Genomic DNA, 23,803 nt, shown 5'->3' with positions numbered 1-23,803 from the left:
GATAAAAAAAAAAATGGAAATTCTCCACAAAAGTGAGAACAGACCGATGACTCAATAGTCATGAATTTTTCAACGTTTTTGTGACTTCCTTGTCATGACGACGCACGACAACGACGATGATGATGAAATAAGTGGAGTAGTAAGTAGAATCAATCATTTTGTATGATTAAGCAATTTGCCCCCTTTTTTCACAGAGTTCAAGAGAAGTACTTTCATTACAAAAAAAATTAAGTAAGTTACTTCATCCCATCCTCTTACTCTTGTATAACGCACAACAATCTCCACGTGATCCGAATTTGATTGAAATCAGTTCCTGCATCGACGCAACAATCTTTTGACACAATCCAATTTTTTTTAATCCAAATACTTTACTGACACCCATTATATCTCACACATGGGTCACATACAAACAGCAGGTTTCAATTAAGTCTTTACTATCCCATTTGATGAGAAGTACTCTTCATGTGTACGAACAGTGTGTGTTTAATAAAATATATAATAAATACTTCACGCAAACCTCATTAAACATGACTTTTATGACGTTCTGCAAAAACGACCGGTACTACAAAAACAACAACAACATAAACATTGGATGTAGCAACACTGTTGTCGTCTACCGATAACCATTGTACACGGAAAAATAATCAAAGCGATAAAACATTTTTTTGTTTTTCTGGACCAAAGGTAAGAAAAAATCATTTAATTAAGATTTTTATTAAAAAAAAAGAAAATAAACTTGATATCATTTTGAAATTTCTAGTGTTACATCAGCCAATTTCAGTATTTAATCAAAAAAAAATGGCATTTTGATGATTTCGAGTAAGCTAAGGCCTAAAGTAGTTGAAAAAACTTTTATTAAAAATTCTGGAATGAGCTTTTATGTTTTCAGGCACTTTTAGTATTGTAAGGTATGGAAAGAGGCCCTATCGATTATTGCTTGTGCCGGCTTATTAAAGTATAACATTTTTTGTCTAAAAAATCTCATGCTTTAAAAAGAACCAACTGCCAAAAATCCTATAAGGTCGCATATTGAATTTAACAAATTGATATGCTTGCTGTGAGGGACCGTCTAAACCGTAGAAACTCCTGCTTCCACGTGTGAGGAATAAAGAAGCTTTAATGTCATATTTACAGTGGCTTTTGCCAGATTACGTACTTAATAAATCAACGTCTTTTTAAGAAGGCGAAATTGCTCGATCGATTCTTGCCGTTGCCGCAAATTCAAGTGATATGAGTGAATTTGAATTACCAAAGATTAGCTTTCAGAAGAAATTGAAGCTACTCTTTGCAAATCGTACACAGGGATCATCCCGATTCTGTTCTTAATTCTAGAGATTCGAAGGAAATTTTTGAGTATGTGTGCAAAGCACGTAACAAACTAGGAGCAGACTTAATTTCCCAAATTAATATAGCAAATATAATTATCACGGATGATGGAAAAGTTGTAATAAGTGTCGAGGATACGGTCACAGATGAATGGATTAGAAAACTAAGTTTCGAGTTTAAAAATGGTGATTATATAGCTCCAAAAATGACGAAATTGTCGCGATCATTTTTAGATAGTTTAACCGAATGCAGCATACTGGTCTGTGCAAGAGATGAACCCTATACAATCAAATAATTCCTGTTTCAATTAAACTCCCAAAATCCTGGACTTCGATTAAGCTTAATGCTTTTTCCTCCAACTACAATGATGTAATCTTAATTTGATGAAATAAATAAATATCGATCAAAAGCTCTCCCAATCTCCACAAAGAGTTTCGGGAAAAAAAAACTTGAAACCCTGAATTACTTCTGACAAATTGAAACAAAAAATCTCCTTTGTCGATTTTTCGCTAAAACTAATATTTTTCTCCTATTGAATTTGTAGGCCTAAAGTCAGTCTAATAACATTAAAGTTTTTTCCGTGTAAAGTCATGTGACTCGTTGTTATTGTATTATTTTGTATTATGCGAAGATGTTGATGATGAAACCAATCTAGGCATCTATCTTGAATCGAATTGAGTGTCGTAGCGCACTCGCAGTGTGTTCCATTGAAAAGTAAGAGGAAAACAATTTGGTGCTGCTGCATCCAAAATAACATCATAAAACATAATAAAAGTGTAACACGGCATATGGTGACTTTTTTTTAAAAAAGCAAAAATAACAAATTGGTCGGTATTTGCGTGTTTCTCGCAAGTTTGACATGAGTATTGCAAAACATTTAAAACCGCTCGAAATCTTAATGATCTCTCTCTCGATTGCGGCAAAAATTTTTATCTATGCAGGAGATAAATGGAAAATAAAATTCATGTAATAATCACATGAATTTCTCAAGAAAAGTGCATAACCTTCCTTTTAATGTGTAACAACAACAATGCGATGATAGAGATTTTTATTTTCATTTTTTTTTCGACATATCAGTGCAAAATAATGCAAAAAGTTTGTAATCGTAGTTAAATGTAAACAAAAAAATTAAAATTTAGTTTTGGTGTGAATGTTAGCGCGCATTTTGAATAAAGTTGATTTTCTCTTTAAAATTAATGATTATTGTTTATTTATTATTTTTGGACACGTCAAGTTAGATGATGATGGTGCTCTGACCTTACCAAGAGATGGCCATGACAAAGTGAAAGTATTAATTACCTTGTGTACCTTTCCAAAAATGAATTTAAAAAAAATAAAATAAAAAAAATTAATAAAAAAATATTAAGGAAGTATAAATTTTCATTTCAAAAATGTCTTTTGAGTCTTTATTAAAAATTTTTCACATAAAAGCATAAAAAATAAATAAAAATATTTAATTTTTCAACAAATTATTAGCATTCATTGAGCAATCAACAATTTTAATCCGTTTAAAATAATTAATAAACTGTACGATTAAAATTTCGTATTTGTAAAAAATATAAAAGAATTAAACATTTTTATAAGTTTGAAAAAAATTAAATAAAAATTTGAATTATTTTGTAACAAAAAACCACATTTCATAATAAAAAAAAATATATGTTTACATTTTTTGTCACCAATACTATTTTTTTTTAATAAAAAATATTTTCAAATAATTTGATTTTTTGTAGCTCATGTCTCCATAAATTTTTCAAAATAATGAAAAAATATTTTGCACCAAATTTGTATTTTTTTTAAATTTTTTGTTTCTACAATAAAAACCATATTTTACAACTCCTTAGTGAATTTAAGCTAATTTTTAGCATATTTTTTAGTACCTAATAAGCGCAATTATATGAAAAAAAATTTTTTCTATTGACAATATTTTTTTCTAAATAGTAAACTTATTAAAAATTAATTATAAATTTTTTAATAATTGCGTTTGATTTTTTCATCAATTTTTAGTGTTATATCGACATTTTATTGTTATTTAAACCTTGGAAAGGATAACGGAAAATCACAATTTTTACAAGTTTAATTATACACGCATGAAGGACAAACATTAAAACCACTCAATGCCATATTTTTCTCAAAAACTCTTTCAACTTGATGGTATCTTAATGGTGTTACCGAACAAAATTCTTTTTGTTACTTATTTCACTTTTGTAAATTACGACCTGCGAGAGTTTTTAAATAATATTAATAATGGAAATAAATGCATAAACAATAATGTTATAAATAATACGGCTAATTATTTGTAACGAAAATTTTCTCAATGGCTTCGTTTCTCACAAGCATGAGAATTTGCTGTTTGTAAGTTATTTTTTTTATTTATTTAATCATCAAGTTTTTTTTTTAAATTGATTTTTTCAATAGACCCTAAAAAAATCATCGCCCACCTATGATTCCCGCATGTAACAAAGGAGTGCCATTCATATGTTCAAGTGACATTTAACAATTATTATTACAAGCATCACGTTAATTCATCATATATGTTACAACATGATAATTCATCTCCCTTGAGTACCATCTTTGTCGGCGGCGGTATCGACAATGACCTTTCACCATTAGACTTCAACAATTTCTACAACAACAAAAAAAAATGAAGTGTAATCTGGAATCAAATTATAATTTGGTCAAGTTCGTTGTCTGCTAGCTTCACAGACAATTGTGCAATCTATCTCTTACCGGGACAGCAACAACAACAACAACGTCGACGTTTTTGGTTGTAAGTGATACATTTTAAGATAATCTTTGTGGTACGCTGTGATACCTTGTTACACAGTTCACACGTAAAAGAAACATATAATTAAGTCTTGTGTGGTTTTTTGTGCAAAATCGAGACCAACATTCGTAACAAAGGCCTTTGGTAATGTGGTTAATTTGGTGCCAATTTGTTAAAAACCAAGAATTTTTGAGAAATCTCTTAATGAATGACGTCATTGTTGCTGCTTTACCGTACATTTGCCTTGAAAAGTCGCGAATAAATAATTGTTTGTTCTATATTTGAACAGAAGTAGAAAATATATGGAGCACATAAATCGTGACTTTCATCAAGGCTGGTAATTAAGTTTTGCTTGTTGTTGTATTCAAATGAAAGTGATAGTTTCGTTCTACATATTTCCACCTACCAAATGCGTCATTTTTTTCCAAGTTATTGATGAGTCTTCTTCAAGGTCCGCATAAGTGACGAACCCTTTCAAATCGCTAGCGTTATTGTCCCGTAAGTATTTGTGAGTAACGTGAACAAACAATTTCCGTTCTTCTGTTGCTTCATTAGTCAATAACATCATACTTTATAACTCTTTTGTAACACTTTTAATGACATGAACTGGTAAAAAAAAAATATTAAAAGTTGTTGTTTGAGGAACGATCAACGATGGTATCGCATTTTGATTTTGTTAAATATTTGATCTTTTAAACCAAAGAATAAATTTGAATTTTTGAACACGTGGTTTATTTAATTTTTTTAAACCACGTGGTTTACAAAATTCAAAAAACTACGAGATTTATAAAGAATAATTTTTCAAACCACGTGGTTCATTTAATTAATTTTTTAAACCACGTGGTTTATTTTTTTAATTCGTGGGGTTTAAATTTTAAAAACTACGTGGTTTCTTTAATTTATTTTTATTTTTAAAAAAAATTAAAAACCACGTGGTTTTAAAAAATTTTTTGAACCACGTTTTAAAATTTTAAGGAAACCATTTTCTTTAAAATTTTTTAATAACCACGTGGTTCAAAAATTTTTTAAACCAAGTGGTTTCTATAATTCTTTAAAAAAAATTAAAAATGACTTGGTTTTAAAAAATTAAATGAACCACGTGGTTAAAAAATTAAGGAAACTATTTTGTTTAAAAAAATTAAATAAACCACGTGGTTTAAAAAATCAATTGAACCACGTGGTTTAAAAAATCAACTGAACCACGTGGTTTAAAAATTAAGGAAACCATTTTGTTTAAAAAAATTAAATGAACCACGTGGTTTAAAAAATCAATTGAACCACGTGGTTTAAAAAATTTAAACGAACCACGTGGTTGAAAAAAATCAATTGAACCACGTGGTTTTAAAATTTAAATCAACCACATGGGTTAAAAATTTAAACAAAAGTCACGTGACCAGAGCAAAACCACATTTTCTCTCCGAAATGCGGTAAAAAGTTCACTTCAAACAGTAAAGCACCAACCGTTTCCATTACATCAATATTAACGTCTTTCAAGGTAACTCACCGCACGAGATTTGCAAATAAACACAAGAAATGAACAACAACAAAGCAGTCGTGAGTTACGAGCGTACCCAACATCTTATCTGCGTTCCGTGTGTTGTCCAAAAAAAAACTACAACTACCGCTATGTTTTATTCATTGTGCGGCATAGCTTGTCGCCGTACACCTTGTCAAAATATGATTTTATTTATAAAAATCAGCTCACACACACAAACACAGCAGCACCTCGCAGCAACCTTTCTCTTTCTTTAGTCTTCACATGTATGCGTGTTAAAGCCGCGTTTCTGCATGGAAATGAACGAACTCTGCTGTACGCGAAACATTTTTTTTTATAAAAAAGATACATAATTTTTAACACATGTAGCTACATGAACGATACTGAGATGTGAATTGCATTCAAAAAAGGTACATGCGAGTTAAAAATCAGTTGGTGACGAGACACTAATCCGATCGGTTGTGTCTTTGACTTTGTCCGCGTCTCATTTTTATTAAATTAAAAAAAAATTACAAATATTTTTTACAAGTGTTAAAAATATATTGAAACGTAAGTTGCAGAAAAAAATGTGCATTAAATTTAAATAAATTAAATAAAAATAAAATTAATTAAGACCAAAAATTTAATTAATTAAAATAATTTCATTTAAAATATTTTTCTAATTAACGAAGGAATTTTTCCAATTTTTTTTTTCATTGATTGCTTCCAAGTTTCTCATATTTGGGTGCGTATCGTGCCAGTCAATCACATACAAAAAATATTTTAAACTAATTTATTTATTTGTAATTGATAAATATTACAACATTCACGCTTCCTCGTCTAGTCCAGTATCTTTAACAGCAAACTTGACGCGAAAACACGTCTTCTGATAATTTTTTTTTATTTATTTATTTTCATTTGATGCACACACACTATCTTTGAATGAGTTACAAAATAGTGTAATGTATAATTTAACGTAAAATAAAATAAAATAAAAAAAAACAAAGTAAAAAAAAACAAATTTATATTGTGAAAGTACGGAAAAAAATTTAAAGACCCAACAATGTTGCATCTTGCAAGAAAAAAAAGATAAAAAAATTAAAACAATGAAAATTTAATGAAAAATGACAAATTTTTAAAGTGACAAATTTAAAAAAAAATATTTACATGATGTATGAATTTTGTTTCACCTTGTGCATATTAAATTTAAAAAAATTACAAAAAACGGAACAAAGTGAAATGCAAAAGTTATACAATCAAATATGCGCGAATGATATGAAAATATTCAAAAAACCGAAACAGGAGAAATGCTTTAATGACAATAAAATCTTAAAATTTGCCATTTTTTTAGCCAACATAGCAACAAAATGATAATAACTCGTATCGACTCCGTTGTTCCGTTTAAATAATTAAAATCAGATTATAACAATGAAAAAAATCCCAACAACCTGTTATCACAAAAAGAAATTTATTTTACGTAATTTTTCACTCAAATTAATTTTTTTTTTAACTTTAAAAATTCTCTTTTAAAAAAATTTTAATTACAAAACGGAATTCATGGCAAATTTTTAAGGTTTTATTTCATTAGAGAAGCAAATTTGTCTCCACTGCCTGGTTATTGTCTTATCTCGAAAATATGTCTTTCGTAAAATCATGTGATTTGATACGCGAATAATCAACGTTCCGTACAAAATAAAATATAATAAAATGCCATTGTTTTAAGACAGTTATTTTATTTTTTTTATGTATATTGGCAAGAAAACGAACAAAATATAGTATAAACAAACGAAAAAAAAAATTTACACCAAAACATAATTATAACATTTCTGAAGGCAAAGACAATAATTTCTGTGGTTTTTTGTATTGTTTCTTACATATTTTTTCTATTTTTCTTATTAGGACAGAAATATAATTAATTAGTGAAGAAAATCACGTGAACCTGAACATTACTATAGATTGAAAAAAACATATTGTATACAAAAAATTACGTTAGTCAATATAATATTTCATCATGTTAATCAGGTAATTTCCGTTTTTTTTTATTTTATTTTTTAAAAAAAAATATTTTTTTTTTAATAAAAATTTATTAAACTCACAAACGACCCTTAATCATCTTCTTACCAAGAGAAACTTGTCATTTTTTATAAAAATATTTTGACCTAAATTTATTGGTAATCGCATAAGCTTCCGTATAAGTTAAGGATTATTAACTTGACAAACTTAAAATATTATAATCAAATTGGATTACATCTCATTTATTTAACAAAATCATTTAAAATCGTGGAAAGGAGTGATTTTTTTTTTTTGTATAAAAAAAAAGTTTAAAAAGTTCATTGATACCAAAAGTCAATTTTTGCCTCATAATTCATTAATATTCCGTGGCCATAAAAAAAGAGAAAAATTTTATTAAAAATGCATACTAAGATGATATTCAATATAATTTATATGTTTCAGTCTGAATTAAGAAATTTTTTTCATATGCTAATTTTTTTATTCAAAAAACTTGCAAATTTTCGCGAACCACTTGATTCACTTTCATTTGTGCTGTCATTAAATTCAACTTTAAAAAAAAATATGGTACGACAAAAAATTTAGTTCCTCAAAATAATGTTCGCAACGTTAATTGTTTATTTTTATGGTTCTTTGTTCGTCGTTTTCTTTTATTTTTATTGCAAGGTTTTTTTTTGCAAAAAAAAATTTAAAAAAAATAATTCCTTTAAAAGTTGAGACAATTAAAGGGCAAACATTCAGGAACCATAAAATTCTTGTACCTTGAATTTTTTTCTCTTTTCCTTTCAATCCAGTTTTTAGCAAAAACAGCAGCAGCATTTCTTGCGTGCGTAAAATTGTGGAAAAAAAACATAAAATAAAATTTACATAAATCCGGCAGATATTGTTATACAAACTAAATAAAAAATATAATAAATATCGCAGTCAATAGAAAGTCACACAGAATATTTTATTACTTTGACTTATTTTTTGCGGTGTCGCGAGTGCCTTAAAGTGCGTTACCAGCAATCAACTTATAAAATAAATTTATGGCAAAACTGATGCAATCAATAATTAAAAGTGCATAATTGGAGGTTCACGTTACTCCATTCAACTTATCTGCATGAATTTTAGAAAGTATCGGTTTTTTTCTTTAATTTTTTATGGTACGAAATTCAGTAAATGGCAAAAATTGACGACATTGACTTCACTTGAAAAGTTAATTATGATTAAATTATTATTAATGTGACCTTCATTTACAAAGTATTTTTTTATTAAAAAGTGATGATTGTGCAAATAAAATCGTCTCTTTATGTCAGTTTTCTAAATATTTGACGATGTAGTGTTAAAAAGTGGGTGAATGACCTGTTTTTCGAATTTTGTATCTTCTATCGGCATATAACGCAACGTATGAAAGCAAATCAAAGAAATTTCCGGATTTTTTAGAATTTTTGTGTTATATAATTTGTGTAGTGACAAGCTTTTGAGGTATTTCATCGATACACGAGCTCATAAATGCACACAAGTATGAAACAGATGATAAAAAGAAGAAGTGAAGATTATTAATATTCAATAGATGTATGAGACTGAAAAGAACCTAACTGTACTTTATTGTGATTTAGTGGATTTTTTTTGACAATTTAAGTTGATGTTTGGGTTCGACACGAAATTTTTTAGCATGTCATCTCATATGTCATCACCAAATTAAGACAAAAAAGAGGTGTGTTGTGCAGTTTTTTTTTGCAAACCACCTTTTGTTTTGAAGAAAAATCTAAACTCAGTTAAAAATGTTGAGGTAATTTATGTACCGAACCAAAATTTTTGAAACTGTTTAAAAAATCAATTCTAATATGAAATGAAATATAAAAATTAAAAGATTTTTTTTTAATGAAAAAGATTTCAATGCTTATTAATTTTACTTGAAACTCAGAAAATCATAATTAAAATTTGATAAAATAACAAAAGCAAGGATTTTTAGTTTAAACGAAATTTGAGCCTTTATAAAATTTTGTGGCGCGTGTGTGGTTTATCTTCTAGTTAGATTACGTCTTTTGTCTCATCTTCGTTCTCATATATTCAAAAAATTTCGTGAAGAGTTAATCAGGACTTCGACAGCGATCATAGGACTAGCTAGACCAATTAATGCCATTGATACAGCCATGGACGATGTTGAAAACGTTTCAGTGTGAATAAATTTGGATAAGCTTTGCACGATCGGACGATATTCTATCTGTTGCCACACGCATTTCCAAACAAAATTCCCACAAGAAACAAAACTGACATTATACAAGTGCATGGTTGGAGCCCATATTGACTACTGCAGCTCAATATTGTACCTGAATGGAAAAGAAAAAATTAGAGAAATACAGAAAATCCAAAAAAGAGCATTAAGAATCTTGACGCAGAATCTTGAATATTGAAAGCAGTGTTTTCGAATGTTACAGGAAACTAATTTGTAACTAAATACTAATTTGTATATCGTTTAATGTTTTGATACTAATTTTTAAGGCAACAAAAAATCAACTTCCGAATTACCTGGCTGTGAATATTGAGAAAGTGGGCAACATACAGCCATATAATTTAAGAAATAATACGCATTTGAGACCAAGACAAGAGATTTCGTTTAATGAACAACATTCAGTGTGGTACAACGGTGTCAGACTTTTTTATGAAATGTCAAAACAATATAAAACAAGCTGTGTTAGTATTCAAGAATTTAAAAGAAACGCTCTGAATTACGTGAAAAGTGCAATAAATAAGTTAAAAGGATTTTTCCCAAACATTTTTAACTGGGAACGATAATATTTTTGATTTGCTGATTTAAACAATTTTTTATCACTTTCATTAAGGCATTCATTCTACTTTCTCATCATCAATAAAATCGATATTTAGGTCTCATAGGTAGTTTTGAATTATTCACAATTCTTTTATTGGCTATTAGTTCGACCTACGTCTTGAACTGTCATTCCCATTTTGTGCAGAAGTGTGTCAGTTATAAATATTTCTTCTTAGTATGTGTCCTCTTGACCGCTCATTTGTAAATGTCTTCTTCGACAATAAATTTACTTTGCATGTCAACGATCTTCGGTGCTTTCAGAACAACTTTCAGAAAAGTAAATATTTGCTCATAGATTTTTTTTGTTGTTCTTCTTTCCCAATATTGACAATCAATTAGTGGCTTAACGGTGGTTAATTCGTCAGTCGCTCGGGTGATTCAACCTCACCATTAGCAATAACCATAATTATGAACTAATTACTGCGGCGACACCATTTTTCGCATTCATTTGCATAATTTTATGTTGCGTTACATTCACTTGCATTTTTCTTCTAATTTTTCACTGTTTGTTTCAAAGAAATACAAGAGACTTCAATTACTGGAAAGGTTCAGTATAAAGTTTTAAAATATTCGATACCGAAGTTTTTGAGCATATTTTCAATGTTAAAACCAAAATTTTATTTAAAAAATTGCAAAATTTTCTGTTTGAATTTCGTGTTTTAAAAAAAAAATAAATAAATTAAATTAAAATAAAAAAAATAAATAAATTGAGCTTTGGACGAAAAAACTTTTTAGGTTCCAAAGTAATAATTTTTTCTATTAAGAATTCCAGACATGGAAAATGTTTATTTTTTTCCAAGAGCCAAAATCATTTCCCAAAATTATATTTACCCCAAGATAATGAAAAATAATCCTAAATTAAGTCGATTTTATAAATTTTTTAAGTATTTAATTCTTTAACTTTTAAATTATAAAATTTCCCCATTTTTCTCTGAAAAATTCAATATTTCATTATGATTTTTGAAAATTTTCCGGGAACAAGGTTCCTGATCTTTTTCCAGGACCGAAGAATTTAAATTAATAATTTTTTGAAAATCACATATTTTTGATTTTTTTTAAATCATATTTTTGAATTTTAATTTAAATTAATCAAAAATTTTAATAATTTGTACTATTTAATTTAAAAAAAAAATAAAAATAAATAGTTTTTATATCAAGAAAATTTTATTTAATTTTTATCATAATCCAGAAAATTTTTTTCACTTTTTCAAAAATAAGAATTTCATACTTCAATTTTTTATACATTTTTTGAATCTCTGAAAAAAATAATTTAAATTTTCCACAAGATCCAAGGAATCGAACTTTGAGTGCTAAATTTAGATTCTCCAAGAGATACACATTTATTAACACCCTATATGTATTAAATTTCACAAAACAGATACTATTTCACTTGAAATTTATTTCTTTTTTAAAAGAGAAGATAAAAACAACGCACAATCTTGCACTTTTTTCTTTTGCATAATCACGTGTGTGTGATGTGCACACTTCACAACTTATTGCTCATTCACTTAACTATGGATGATTTTTCATCGTTGCATAATTCACATGGCTTCTTTTAAAGCGATCATTTATGGTAATAACATCACAAAAGAAAGGAGTTGCGATGTTACGCTTATTGACTGTTCGGTGGTTGATGTTGTTTTTTTTAAACATGCGCGCACCACTCGCTTAAACATAAAGAGCAAAAAATGTCTCGTTTTTATTTGTTTTCGCGCACATTATTTTTATCTCATAATAAATAAAATAATAACATCAAAGCGATTCTCTTGTTACTTATTGCGATAATATCTTGCGATTGTGTAATTGTTGATCGAGACAATTTCTTTTTCCAATTTCGAGAGACGCGGTAATGTTACAAGATAATCATGGGACCGGCCGTAACACCAGCAGTATAATTGTCCATTGATGCGTGTAACCCAAATTTAGTTAATGACTGAAAGAGATTAAGCGTAAGGTGAGATGCTTTTTTCGTTGTTTTTTCGCAAATGAACAGAAATTAATGACAGTCCATTATTAAATCATAATTCGAAGGAAGAAAGAAAGAAAAAGTAGTTTTTTCAATGCAATGTAATAATCGATTAAAAACAACATTGACCCAAAATAACAAGCCCAAAAATACTCATTGAACAGAAATTATTCTTAATTTTACATAAAAACAACCGTTACAATGTAAGGTTGCAGTGAAAATAAATTTTAAAAAAAAAAATGTAAAAATTCACTTTTATTTATTACCTTTCATTGACACATAACAACAATGAATGAAGAAATTAAATAAATTGCGTGCAAGCCTTTCTTTAATGAATTTTTATCTTGTTATTTTGGTAAATTAAAATTAAAAAATACTTAAAGAACCTTGAGAAAAATTGAAATTATTCAAACTGAAGAGAAAGGTTTCCTTAAATATTTTTTTATATAACTTTATGAACAGCAACTTATCGGAAATTTCCATTCAACTTTTCAAAAAACTGTTTTTTGACCTTTCTCAAGCATTAAATTGATTTCTCTCATAAGTTTGTTTTTGTTTATTACTTTTGTTTCTCAAGTTTTATTTTGTGCGTAAATTCCTTGTATTAAAAAAAAACCAAATCATTAACGCATTTTTGGAAGACCTTGTTCGTCGTAAGGACATTTTTTATGTTCAACTTTTTTTTAGCCAATTAGTCCATTTTTGTTGATCAAGATTGTCCAAACAAGTTTAATTTCTTTTTGTCGGTCCTTTATCGATAATTTTTGTTTTTGGCATGATTTTTCGTAAATGTTTTGCATTTATGTGAAAGGTAATTTCACTCCAGCACGTTGACAGTTGATGGTTGATTGAACTTTTTTGCAGTGACAAATTGTCATGGCTGGCGAGAAAATTTCACATCACCCATCATCGTTGCAAACATGTTCAAACAATCGCCCGAGACGACAATAACTGCCCTAGAATGCCGTCAAAAGTGCACTTAATTGCCTTTTAACAAACAAAATAAATAACTTTAGTAAAATTTATTGCGAAAAAGACGATGGCTCGTCTTTTGTTGCAACAACAACAACGCATTTTTATGCGATAACGATAGTAATAATACAGCAACTCACATGCATTGTAAATAAGTTTTTGTGTGTCATGACGATCATTTTTTTTTTGCTCGTTCATTGTTTTTTTTTCACGTTTGTATGTGTTAACAATTTCTCTTTTTTTAAACTTTTTTTATTCGATACATTTTTTCGAGTATTTTATTGACCTTGAGCGGAGTACTATGGAAAATGCAATCAATTGTGTCTATTTAATAATAATTTGTCTACTTCGTGACATTGGTAAAACGCACAAACACGAAAACTGACACAATATTACATATTAGAAATTTGCAAAACGCTATAATTATGTCAAATTGAATAATTTCTTTGTTGTTAGGCGCACATACTTACTCGATTTGATTGAATAATAAATAGCATAAGACGATGATGAATGCGATAAATGATGATTATTATGGTAATTTTGCAACATGCTTATCATTGTTATTGACTTTATGCATTTTGTGTCTTTTTATACGAAAATTGCAATTTTTTACTTTCTTCAAAATGATGAATTGATGTTTAAATTATGACAGAAAGGGAACATCTGATACAAGTTTTTGTATATTTTGTCTTAAAGATTTGTTAAAGCAGATAAATTTTAACAGTCTTATGAGAAAAATATTTTTAAAGTCAAAAAAGTGAAAGAAAGGATCTGATAAATGGATATTCTCACAAAAATTGATTTTTTAAAAGAGAGAAATTACTTGCACTGACCAATCAATTTTCAAGTGAAATAAAAAATTCGAAATTAAGCCAATTTTCAAAGGAAATGTGAACAAGAAATATCCGCTTAAAAATTTAAATTTTCCCTAGTAGCATTTAAAGAATTTTAATAATGTTAAAAAGTCACAATTTAAGCGAGAGTTCCTCACTTTGAGAGAAACTACAGACAAATCAAGACGTATTTTTTTCTATTTCTCAATAATAGGTACATAAAAAGACAAGAAAATCCGTGACTTCAACATTAAATTCTGAAATTTCATCTTCGTTTAATTCAGGTTCCATTTTGTTTTTTGGAATCATCACCCATTTTGTCATTCTCCATCTTATTCAAAATGTACAAAATTAAATTTTTTGAAAAAACAAAATTTCCTTAAGTTTCTTTAAAAAATTGTGATTTTTTTTAAATTTTATCAAAAGCAAGGAAAAAAATATTTTACACGTATTTTTAGTATTAATCAGTGAGTTAATAAATTTAAAAAAAAAATATTTTGCTCTTATGATCTGTATTTTTGTCAAAATTTCTAAATTTGATTTTACTTATAAATCAGAACGTCCTTCACACATTTTTTGAGTTTTTATAAAAAATCGCTCTAAAAATTTCTTCAAACTGTCCTCTTTAATTTTAATTTATTAATTAATTATTATTTTTGAATTAATAAAATTACTTTAAAAATTTAAAAAATTATTTTGAAAAGAAATTTTATAAAAAAAATTGAAAATTGACAAAGATCATATTGAAAAGTTTCAACGAATTTTCAAAAATTCATTAAAATATATAATCTGATCATCTTTAGCAAAACAAAAAAAATCTGTTAAATTCTATTTTTTAGTACAACCAAAGGGTTTCATAATTTTTTAAGGTAAACCGGAAAAATTGTTGGACACTGCTAAATTAATGAAGATCGGTTGTCAATCCATCAAACCTAAAAAATCTCTCTTAAACTAAAAAAAACTCACCTTACTTTCGAAGTTAATCGATCATTATTCAATCAGCATCCGTCAAGTTAAATGTAATAATTTACAGATTCACTTTCATCGTCTTCTTCTTTTTGCGTCTCTCTTTTTTTTTGCGAAGCAGGTTTCGATTTTTGTGCGCGCACTATATTATTAAGTGAAAGGTCACTTCCCACTCACTTCCCAAGCAACCAACAAACAAACAATCAATAAAAAAAATCCCAGACGTGAATAAATTCTCTCAAAATAACTGAGAGATGTAGTAATCATAAAGCATTTTCAAATTAAAATCATGGTGCTCGCGTGTCATCTGCACATCCTAGAGTGGTACTTGCATTTCTTTTCTGCTTCTTTTTGATGATGTTGTTGATGAAAGTACTATTATGATGCAAGTCGCGAAAACGAGAAACCAGTCGTCGTCATAATACAAAACCGGCTTCGTTGGTTGTTTTTGTCGCCTAAAATGGCAAATTTGTGCATTTTTCAAAACGAAACTTTATCGCAAATTTATGTGCGAAAAAATGTAAACAACTGCTTTTGACCTCTTGTGGCTGTCAATGAGGTGCGTATATGCAGTGATGAACCAAACATCATTGTTCGAATAAAAAAAGACGTTTAAATATTATGCAGTTCCGGAAGTGTTCAAGTTTTTTTTTTGGCACGATATGAAGATGATTTTTGCGAAAGATAAATTTATACACTGCAGAAACGGTACCAGTTTTGTTACTTGTTACATGAATTTATCAGTGGTGGAAATAGTGAGGGAACTAAATTTTTAAAAACGTTGCAAGAAATAAAAAAAAATCTCTAAAAAAATATAAATTAATAAAAACAAAAATAATTTATGATTCTTATAAAACTTATTAAATTTATCAATTAAATTTTGATAAAAAAATATTTTAAATTTTATTTTTGAAAAAAAAATAAGTAGGTAAATTAAAATTTTAATACTTTTTATGCAAAATAATTTAAACAATAAATTTTATTTTTTTTTAATTTGGTAAATAGTTAAAAAATTAAAATTATTTTTTAATTAAAATTTATTTTGTTTATAAAAATATAAACATATACTTTTTTCCACCTCCGGAGTTTACGCTGATATTATGCTATAGAAAAGAAATGATTTCGTCTTGAACTTGCATTTTGAATGTTATTTCTTGCTGTGTGCATTTGTGTCTCTGGTGAGCAATAACTGGCTTTTTGCATTACGACACACGAGGAAAACCACTGATTTTGTGTAAGGCACACAAACACAGAGAGATAAGAGCAAGTAAGAGACGCGACAACCAACGACGACGACGATTGGAAAATGTTTTCGTAGATTGCGTGCGTTGTCGCGAGAAATATTTGCTACAACCGCATCATCATTGACAAACGAGCTTGTAAGCCGTTAGCTATGAAATGAAAGTGAAAGAAACATCTTCGTCGTCGCGTTCAACTACGCAGAACGTTCATGCAGAGCGAAATGATTATTATTATTATAACATTAATAAAATAGAGGCACATTAAATGCAGCAGTAAGGCATGCTGCAAGTAAAACGATAGTAAGAGTGGTTTTGTAATCGTTTTTTCAATTACTTGCATCATCTGCAACGAAAAAAAAAGCCAACGAGAATGTTTGGTTTTGTAGATCGACGGTTGTGGTCAGGAAACTGAGAGAGAGAGGTGTCTATAACGAAAGTACAGACAGCACACGCCTTTTAATCATGTGTGTAATAAATACATTTTTATGCCAGTTTTATGAGTTACGATGGAATTCGCCATCCACATATACACATTTAAGTGATAGTGGCAACTAATTGTGCGGTAATTCGAGATTTATTTTACTTATACCTTGTCAATCAGTTAACTTTTTTTTTTACTTTTTTTTTAATGAATTTACCTTGCTTCCGCTTCAATGGTTATTGGCGGTGGCGGGTGTGTTTAATGCATGTGCTACATTGAACTTGCGGCGCGGTGAATGTCAGGATAATTTGACGCTTTAATGACACAAAAATACGAATAAATAGCCCGTGTGATTAATTTTTTGCACTCAAGGCCGGGAAAGTTACTTGAGTTCATGAACGCCGACAAAAAAAAATTCAACAACTTTGACAATTAATGATAATTAAAACAATAAAGACAAACATAAAACGAAATTTGGCGTAAAACACGATGATATTATTTTTCATCATCAGATAAGATCGCAATGGAATCACATATTTGAATGTACTTTTACTTGTTTTTTTTTGCGGTTGTTATTGCACGCATTTAACATATATTTATTTCTACGTGATAGAAATATTTACACAAAAATATTTACTTTTAGGTATAAATTACACATTTTACTCAATATCTATACGTTTTTGTGGTAACATCAACTGCAATGAAATGAAATGAAAATTTTCCAATGACTTGTGGGTGAAAAGTTGTCATGAGCGCATTTTTATGGATTTGATTTTATATGAACTCACTCATCAGCAAGAAATATTTTTTAAATTTAAAAAATTTATTTATCATAATTTTTGTAAACCACAAAGCTATATTAAAACAATTTTTTATCAAACATTAAATAAAATATTACAGATAGTGCTTCCGATTTTATAAAGGAGTAAAATTTTATGAATTCTATAAAAAATTGCTGTGGTTTTGTTTCATTTTAAAGAAAGCTATTATAATGAAATATATTGTTGATAGTATTTATTATGGCTCTTTATAGTAAATATTGATTCCCAAAAATGCCAGAAAAAATGACTTCGCTTTACAGATAAGCAGCTTGTTATATTACTATATGACCTTCTTGATGCTAATGTTTCATTGTTTCATATTTTTCATGACGGTTCTTTTTATAATTCTATCTCCATATATTTGAACATGAGATTTATTTTCGATGTTAGCAGCCGTGCGAATTGGAGGTATATACTGTTCATTGGAACGAAAGTTGGAGTCATTTTGTAGTGCTGCTCTTTTAGCTTAATCAGCCTACCGGTAAATGTGCCACTGGGTAGAAATTAATAAATTGATATTTTTGTTTTTTCTGAAAATAAAAGAAGTTAGTAATTAAACTCAAATTATAGAACATTATTATCAAATAAAAAATTAAATATATTTGTTTTAAATATAATAAAAAGATACTTACAGACAGTCATCCAAAATGGAGCAAAAATCTTTTTTCCTTTTCCGCAAAATGTCAAAACATTAAAAATAGTGACAAACATGCGAAAGTTGATTTTTATTGTCGCTTTATTTTGTACGAAAATACATTAAAATACACGCATTTGGCGTAACTGCTGCGCGTATTTTTCCACACAAACGTTTGATAAATAAACTTGCGTGTAAAATTTTAACTATATTACCGTTATTATTAATATATTTATCATTATGAGGTACAAAATGCACACAAAATGTGTAGTAAAAGTTGCCAATATTTGATTATTATTATTGTCATTATCACATAAAATTTATCGCGGTAGCCTATGGGTATTTATGTTACTTTACATTTTAAAACGTTAAAAATTAAAACATGATGTTTAACGCGTTTCAACTATGTCTCAAACGTTTTCTCATAAATCTTAGTTAGTAATTGAATTTTTTCGTAACTTTTAATTTTATTTATAATTTATCCTGAAGGTGAAGTGAACTAAACACAAAGTCTAACTAGATCAGACTTTTTCAACCACATTTTCACACAATTTCAATAAATATGAGTCACTTCAAGGAAATAAAAAAAATTATCACAACCCACTTTGTCGACAATCGATTTTAAAGTAAAATCAAGTTTTTGACCGAGTAATAAAGATTTATGAGAATTTTGACTCGACTTGGCTTCTAGCAAGAAACCGTTATAAAAAAATTTCTTTTGTCTCTTGAAAAAATATACAAAACGGTCAGTTAATAAATTTATGTCACAATTAACAACAGTATGAAAAATAAGGAAGTTTCTCTTTGATAACGGCGTGATGACTTGCATTAAACATGTTTTCAATATTAGAAAATTATCTTTCACCTTGCTGTCATCTTTTCATCACACTTGATAAATTGCTGTCTCTCGTTTACTGTTTTTTATTTATTATTTTCTTTTTTAGTAAACTAGATCTTAATCAATATTTTTTTGTATTTTTTTCAGATTAATAACGATATCGTCGATACTCTTATTTGGAATAGATGCCCAGTTCATAAGCTCTTTTGGACCGCATTCCAATGAATGTGCCTTAGAATTATCGCCCGCCAGATCATCAGCATTTGATTATAATATTAACTTATTTAGAGGCACATTGTAAGTATATTTTTTTAAATTTAATTTTAGGGCAGTTTTGAAAAATCTTTGAAAATTTTATAAAAATCTTAACTTTAAAATATTAATAACACCCGTTAAAAATATTCTAAAACTCAATTTAAAATTTTATCATCTTAGGGTTTTTTTTGAACCATTTTAATTGAAGACCCTAAAAATGATGAAATTAAGTTTTATTTTATAATTCGAAAATTTTCAAAAATCTTAATTTTCAAAAACAATTAATTAAATTTATTGAAAAATGTTTTTTTTTTTGATTAAAATTATCCAAAAATTTAAAATTTACTTCAAATTTATTATTTTTAAAAATTTTAAGATATAGAATTAAATGAACATTTTTCGAAATTGCAATTTCCTAATTTAACTTGTGAATTTAGTGAACGACTAAACCAGCTTTTAAATAAGAGATAAATCATAAATTAGTCATGATCCAAACATGAGCAATTAGTCTTAAATTGGAATACGTAAAAAAATAATTTTCATGACTGCCGATATCACAATTTATTTAACCGTTCATAAGTGCATTGGACTCAATTCGTTTCCCATAAGAAAGAAGATTTTTGTTTACTTCACTCACCTGGGAAAGGAGTTGACATTCGATCCAATCACAAAAAAATGTTCCTCTTGAAGGGAAAGGATTCCTTCTCAATGTCAGTTTTTTGTGTTAACTTTGGTTTTCGTACCTTCACACGGTAAGAAGGTTAACGGCTGCACGAACGTTTTTTTTCACTTTTGTTTTGACATGCCATTCGAAAAATGTAGCAATATGTTGCCGAACCATAAATTGACGTAAGAAATCTTCAATTAAGAGCAACATATTTTTTTTTACTTTCATTTGTTTCCTTCCTGCAGAAATAAAATTCTGCAGAAAAATATCTTCCAGACTCCAAACACCTGTCGCAACGAATTAACACAAATTCCACTACTCAGGTGATCGTATTTAAAACTCGTGCATCTAATTTGCACACAATGCACCGTCTCGCTACACTTTGTATACATATCTCCGATTGAATAATGAAGATGTTAAACTCGATTTTATTGCCAACATCTCGTTGTTGTTTAACCAAGTAACAACGACATAAAATGCAAACAATAACTTTATAAGTCAATTGTTAAAACGCATTTGATATCATCTGGAAGAAATAAAAGCCACAGACATTGTTTTGGTCTATTATGAAAATTTTTTTTAGGAATATTTCCTCATTTGAAATTAATTCCACTTGAAAAATCTCGATTTGGGCCAGAAATGACACCAAATTAGGTCAACACTTTGAATTTTTTCTCAATCAAGTGAAATCAAGGTTATTTATTTGTAAAAGAGGCCTCTGGGCATCATCTCTCATTACTAACAACTTTATGATTTATTCATGAAATATTTCATTGTTGTGAACTTCTAAGCAACATAGGTCACTGACAGCTGACTCATCATCCGAAGCGAGACAAGATTACACGAAAAAGAAGAGAAACTTTTAATGAGAGTTTTGAAATGGAAACTGTTCTATTTAAATACTTTTGCTTGTCTTGCAGTGATAAAACAATTATTCATATTCACGTTTGTCTTACTTTCGTTCAGAAGCCGATGGAAGCGTTAATGACCTTTAATTTATAACTGACAAGTTGCTGAAAAATCTCTTATAGCTCATCTTGAAGACCGGGCAACCGTTATAATGTTCTATAAAATAAACATCTAATCTGTGTGAGTTAACATGAAATTATTCATGCTCTGCATATTTTTTTTCGTGCACGAAAAATGTCTCTTATGACAAATTAATTCATGTTTCGGAACGATCCAGGCGTCGCTTATGACTTGTTCTTTCGTTCATGAACATTTCAAAAAAAAAATTAACCTTGTTTACGTGAATTTTTAATGTTTAAACAAACAAACATCATAACGACCTTCAATACGCTACATATTTTATCCGGTTGCAAGTTATTTTTTGTCAGCGTCTTGTCTATCCAAGTAAATATAATTCTTTTTTTTTTAACTAAACCACGATCATGTTCAATTCCAACAATGCACGTTAATCTTGATTTAAGGCAAGAACAATTGCGAAAAGTGTTTCACCTTAGAAGTCCAAAATATTTTTAAGGAATAATTTTTGAATAAATTTTAAGTTTTTAATTTTATAATTCAAAATATTATTTAAAATTAATTTTTATTTTTTTTAATTTTTGTATTTAGGTAAGAGCTTTTAGAACATTTTTAAGAAAAAAATTGGAATCGAAATTTAACTCCTAAACTTACGAAGTAAGCATTTTTACGAACATTATTACAAATGTATTGTAGAAGACTGTAGCAAAGGAACGACTCTCAGTAAAGCTTGATCAAAGACCAATTGACTAAAGAACTTGATTCACCTATGAAAGAAGGTCCAAAGAAATTCACATTAGCTTTTTGGTTAATATAAGTTGATGTATGTGAACGAAGAACGAAAATGTGAAACGAATCAACAACTTTGGCAATTCTTTGCTATTTTGCAGATTTCAAACGTGTTCAAATACGCGCAGTGAAATTTGTTATTACTTTTGATACACAATACATGTCATCAGACACAAAGAGAGTGATAGATACTTACAAAACAACACTCTTCAGTAGTGCTTGTAGTAGCCGCACTTGACACTTGCCTTATGCAAAAGTTCTTTAAATCTTAATTTTTTGTGTTATTTGTTTTTGTCTCTTGCACAAAAAAGTTAGGTTCTTAATTATATTTGTGTCGTCAATTAGTTATAAAAAATAGTTTTCCACATTAACTATCACTAATAGCAATTTTTTGAATTTTTTTTATAGTTGCTTGATAACGGCATGTAGTACATGAAAAAAGTGCCGAAACGTCGCAAATAAAGAAAATAAATCAAATGTGGAAATAACACCAAAAAGTATTTTTGACCTATAAAACTTAACAAAAAGATAAAGTTTAAGCATAAAAAAGTCACGAAAAAAAATGAAAAATTATTTAAAATTAATAATTTTCAGTTAAACATTAAATGTTTGCTTATTAACAGAAGATACGAATTTAGTCAAATATCGCCATTTGTACACTTGAATTAAAATTAGAATATCTTTAAAAAGACACAAAAAAACCGTATTTGACACTTTTGACTCCGTAAATCCATTTTAAACTTAAAAACTCAACAAATGACATAAAAAAAATAGCTGGAAGAAAAAGTTATCTAGAATGAAACATGGAACATTTATAAAAATTGCACTTGCCTGATTTATTTTTTGTTCGATTTTCTTTTGTAATATTTTTTATGTTGTTATTATTTACTTATTTGGGTCTCTCTCGTGGGTATATCGACCGAGTGCGCTCACACACATGATCATTGTTAACTCTTATTAAATTTAATAAGAAAAAAAAACTTAATATCATTATTTGCCTGTTAAGAGGTGGTGTTGATGTCATGTAGCTCGTTTGTTTAATTTTATGAATGAAATTAATGGCAATTAGCGAGTTAAATAGACGATTAAAATAGTTTGCAAACAATTTTGATCTTATGTGGGCTAATGCGCATAACTAACATTAATAGCATAAAAACTTTAATAATCATAAATTTATAAAGTGACGATCATCTTAGTCGTCTTCGTAGTTTTTTTTTGTTCCTTCATAACCGCGATCTTTAACGATCCTTTATGTAGGTTAATTTAGTGACATGACAGGTGTCTCAAGATGTTGTGTTAGTTTTTTTTTTGTGCGACAAGAATCAAGTAACAACGAGGTTAATTGCTTCAATGGTTGTCATTTAAATTCAGTTCCTTGATAGTTTCTTGCATTTTTTTGGCAAGAATGACCTCCATCCGACACACAACAAGGTTCGTCACTTGTGGGACATTCAAATCTTTTGTTTGTTTTTCGAACGCGAATCAGATTGAATTTCCTTTCGAAACGGCAAAAAAATCGATGCATTCAGCTCGTAAATCAATTTACTTGTCGAAGCAATCGCCTCCGAGAGACAGACGGTAGTCGAGTTAACTAACGGACTGCTAAAAAGTGTCGTTTTTTGTATTGTATCGTGTTTTGTGTACAGCAACCTTTTCCATCATCAATCAATGTGTTACACAATAAAAATGTGCAGTATTCGATTACAATTAAATCGAGACGACTGTTGTGAATTCATTTTTTTCGATTTTTAAATGGTTTTTAGTCTGTCTGTGGATGTCAAATTAATTTGCGCTTTTCAGGATCAAGGTCTAATTAAGGCTGAACTTTAAATATTTGAAAGGTCAACAAAACGAATAAATTACTTTTTGTTCGATTTTGTCGAAAAATTAAGGGAAAAAAGAAAAATAGGTATTAAAAATTTTAGTAAAAAATTTCTTGTTATAAAAAAAATTAAAAATTTAAAAATAAATGAATTAATTTGTTTATTTTAATGCTAGATTTTTTTTCAAATTTAATTTTAAATTAA

The 23,803-nt window shown here is 28.3% G+C and overlaps 1 protein-coding gene across 1 annotated transcript in view; it reads left to right on the top strand.

Annotated features, from left to right (window-relative positions):
- The first annotated feature begins 527 nt into the window (after positions 1–527).
- The window catches only part of LOC134835281 (peroxidase), a 30,372-nt gene continuing 7,096 nt past the window's right edge, over positions 528–23,803 (top strand). Inside the window, exons 1-2 of the mRNA XM_063850153.1 lie at positions 528–559; positions 19,229–19,378. Coding sequence (XP_063706223.1) covers positions 528–559; positions 19,229–19,378 — 182 coding nt within the window. The remainder of the gene's footprint in view (positions 560–19,228; positions 19,379–23,803) is intronic.

This window comes from Culicoides brevitarsis, chromosome 3, assembly GCF_036172545.1.
Source record: "Culicoides brevitarsis isolate CSIRO-B50_1 chromosome 3, AGI_CSIRO_Cbre_v1, whole genome shotgun sequence".
Lineage (NCBI taxonomy): Eukaryota > Metazoa > Arthropoda > Insecta > Diptera > Ceratopogonidae > Culicoides > Culicoides brevitarsis.
Note: the sequence above shows the minus strand (reverse complement) of the source record. Positions and strands in the feature narration are given on the sequence as shown.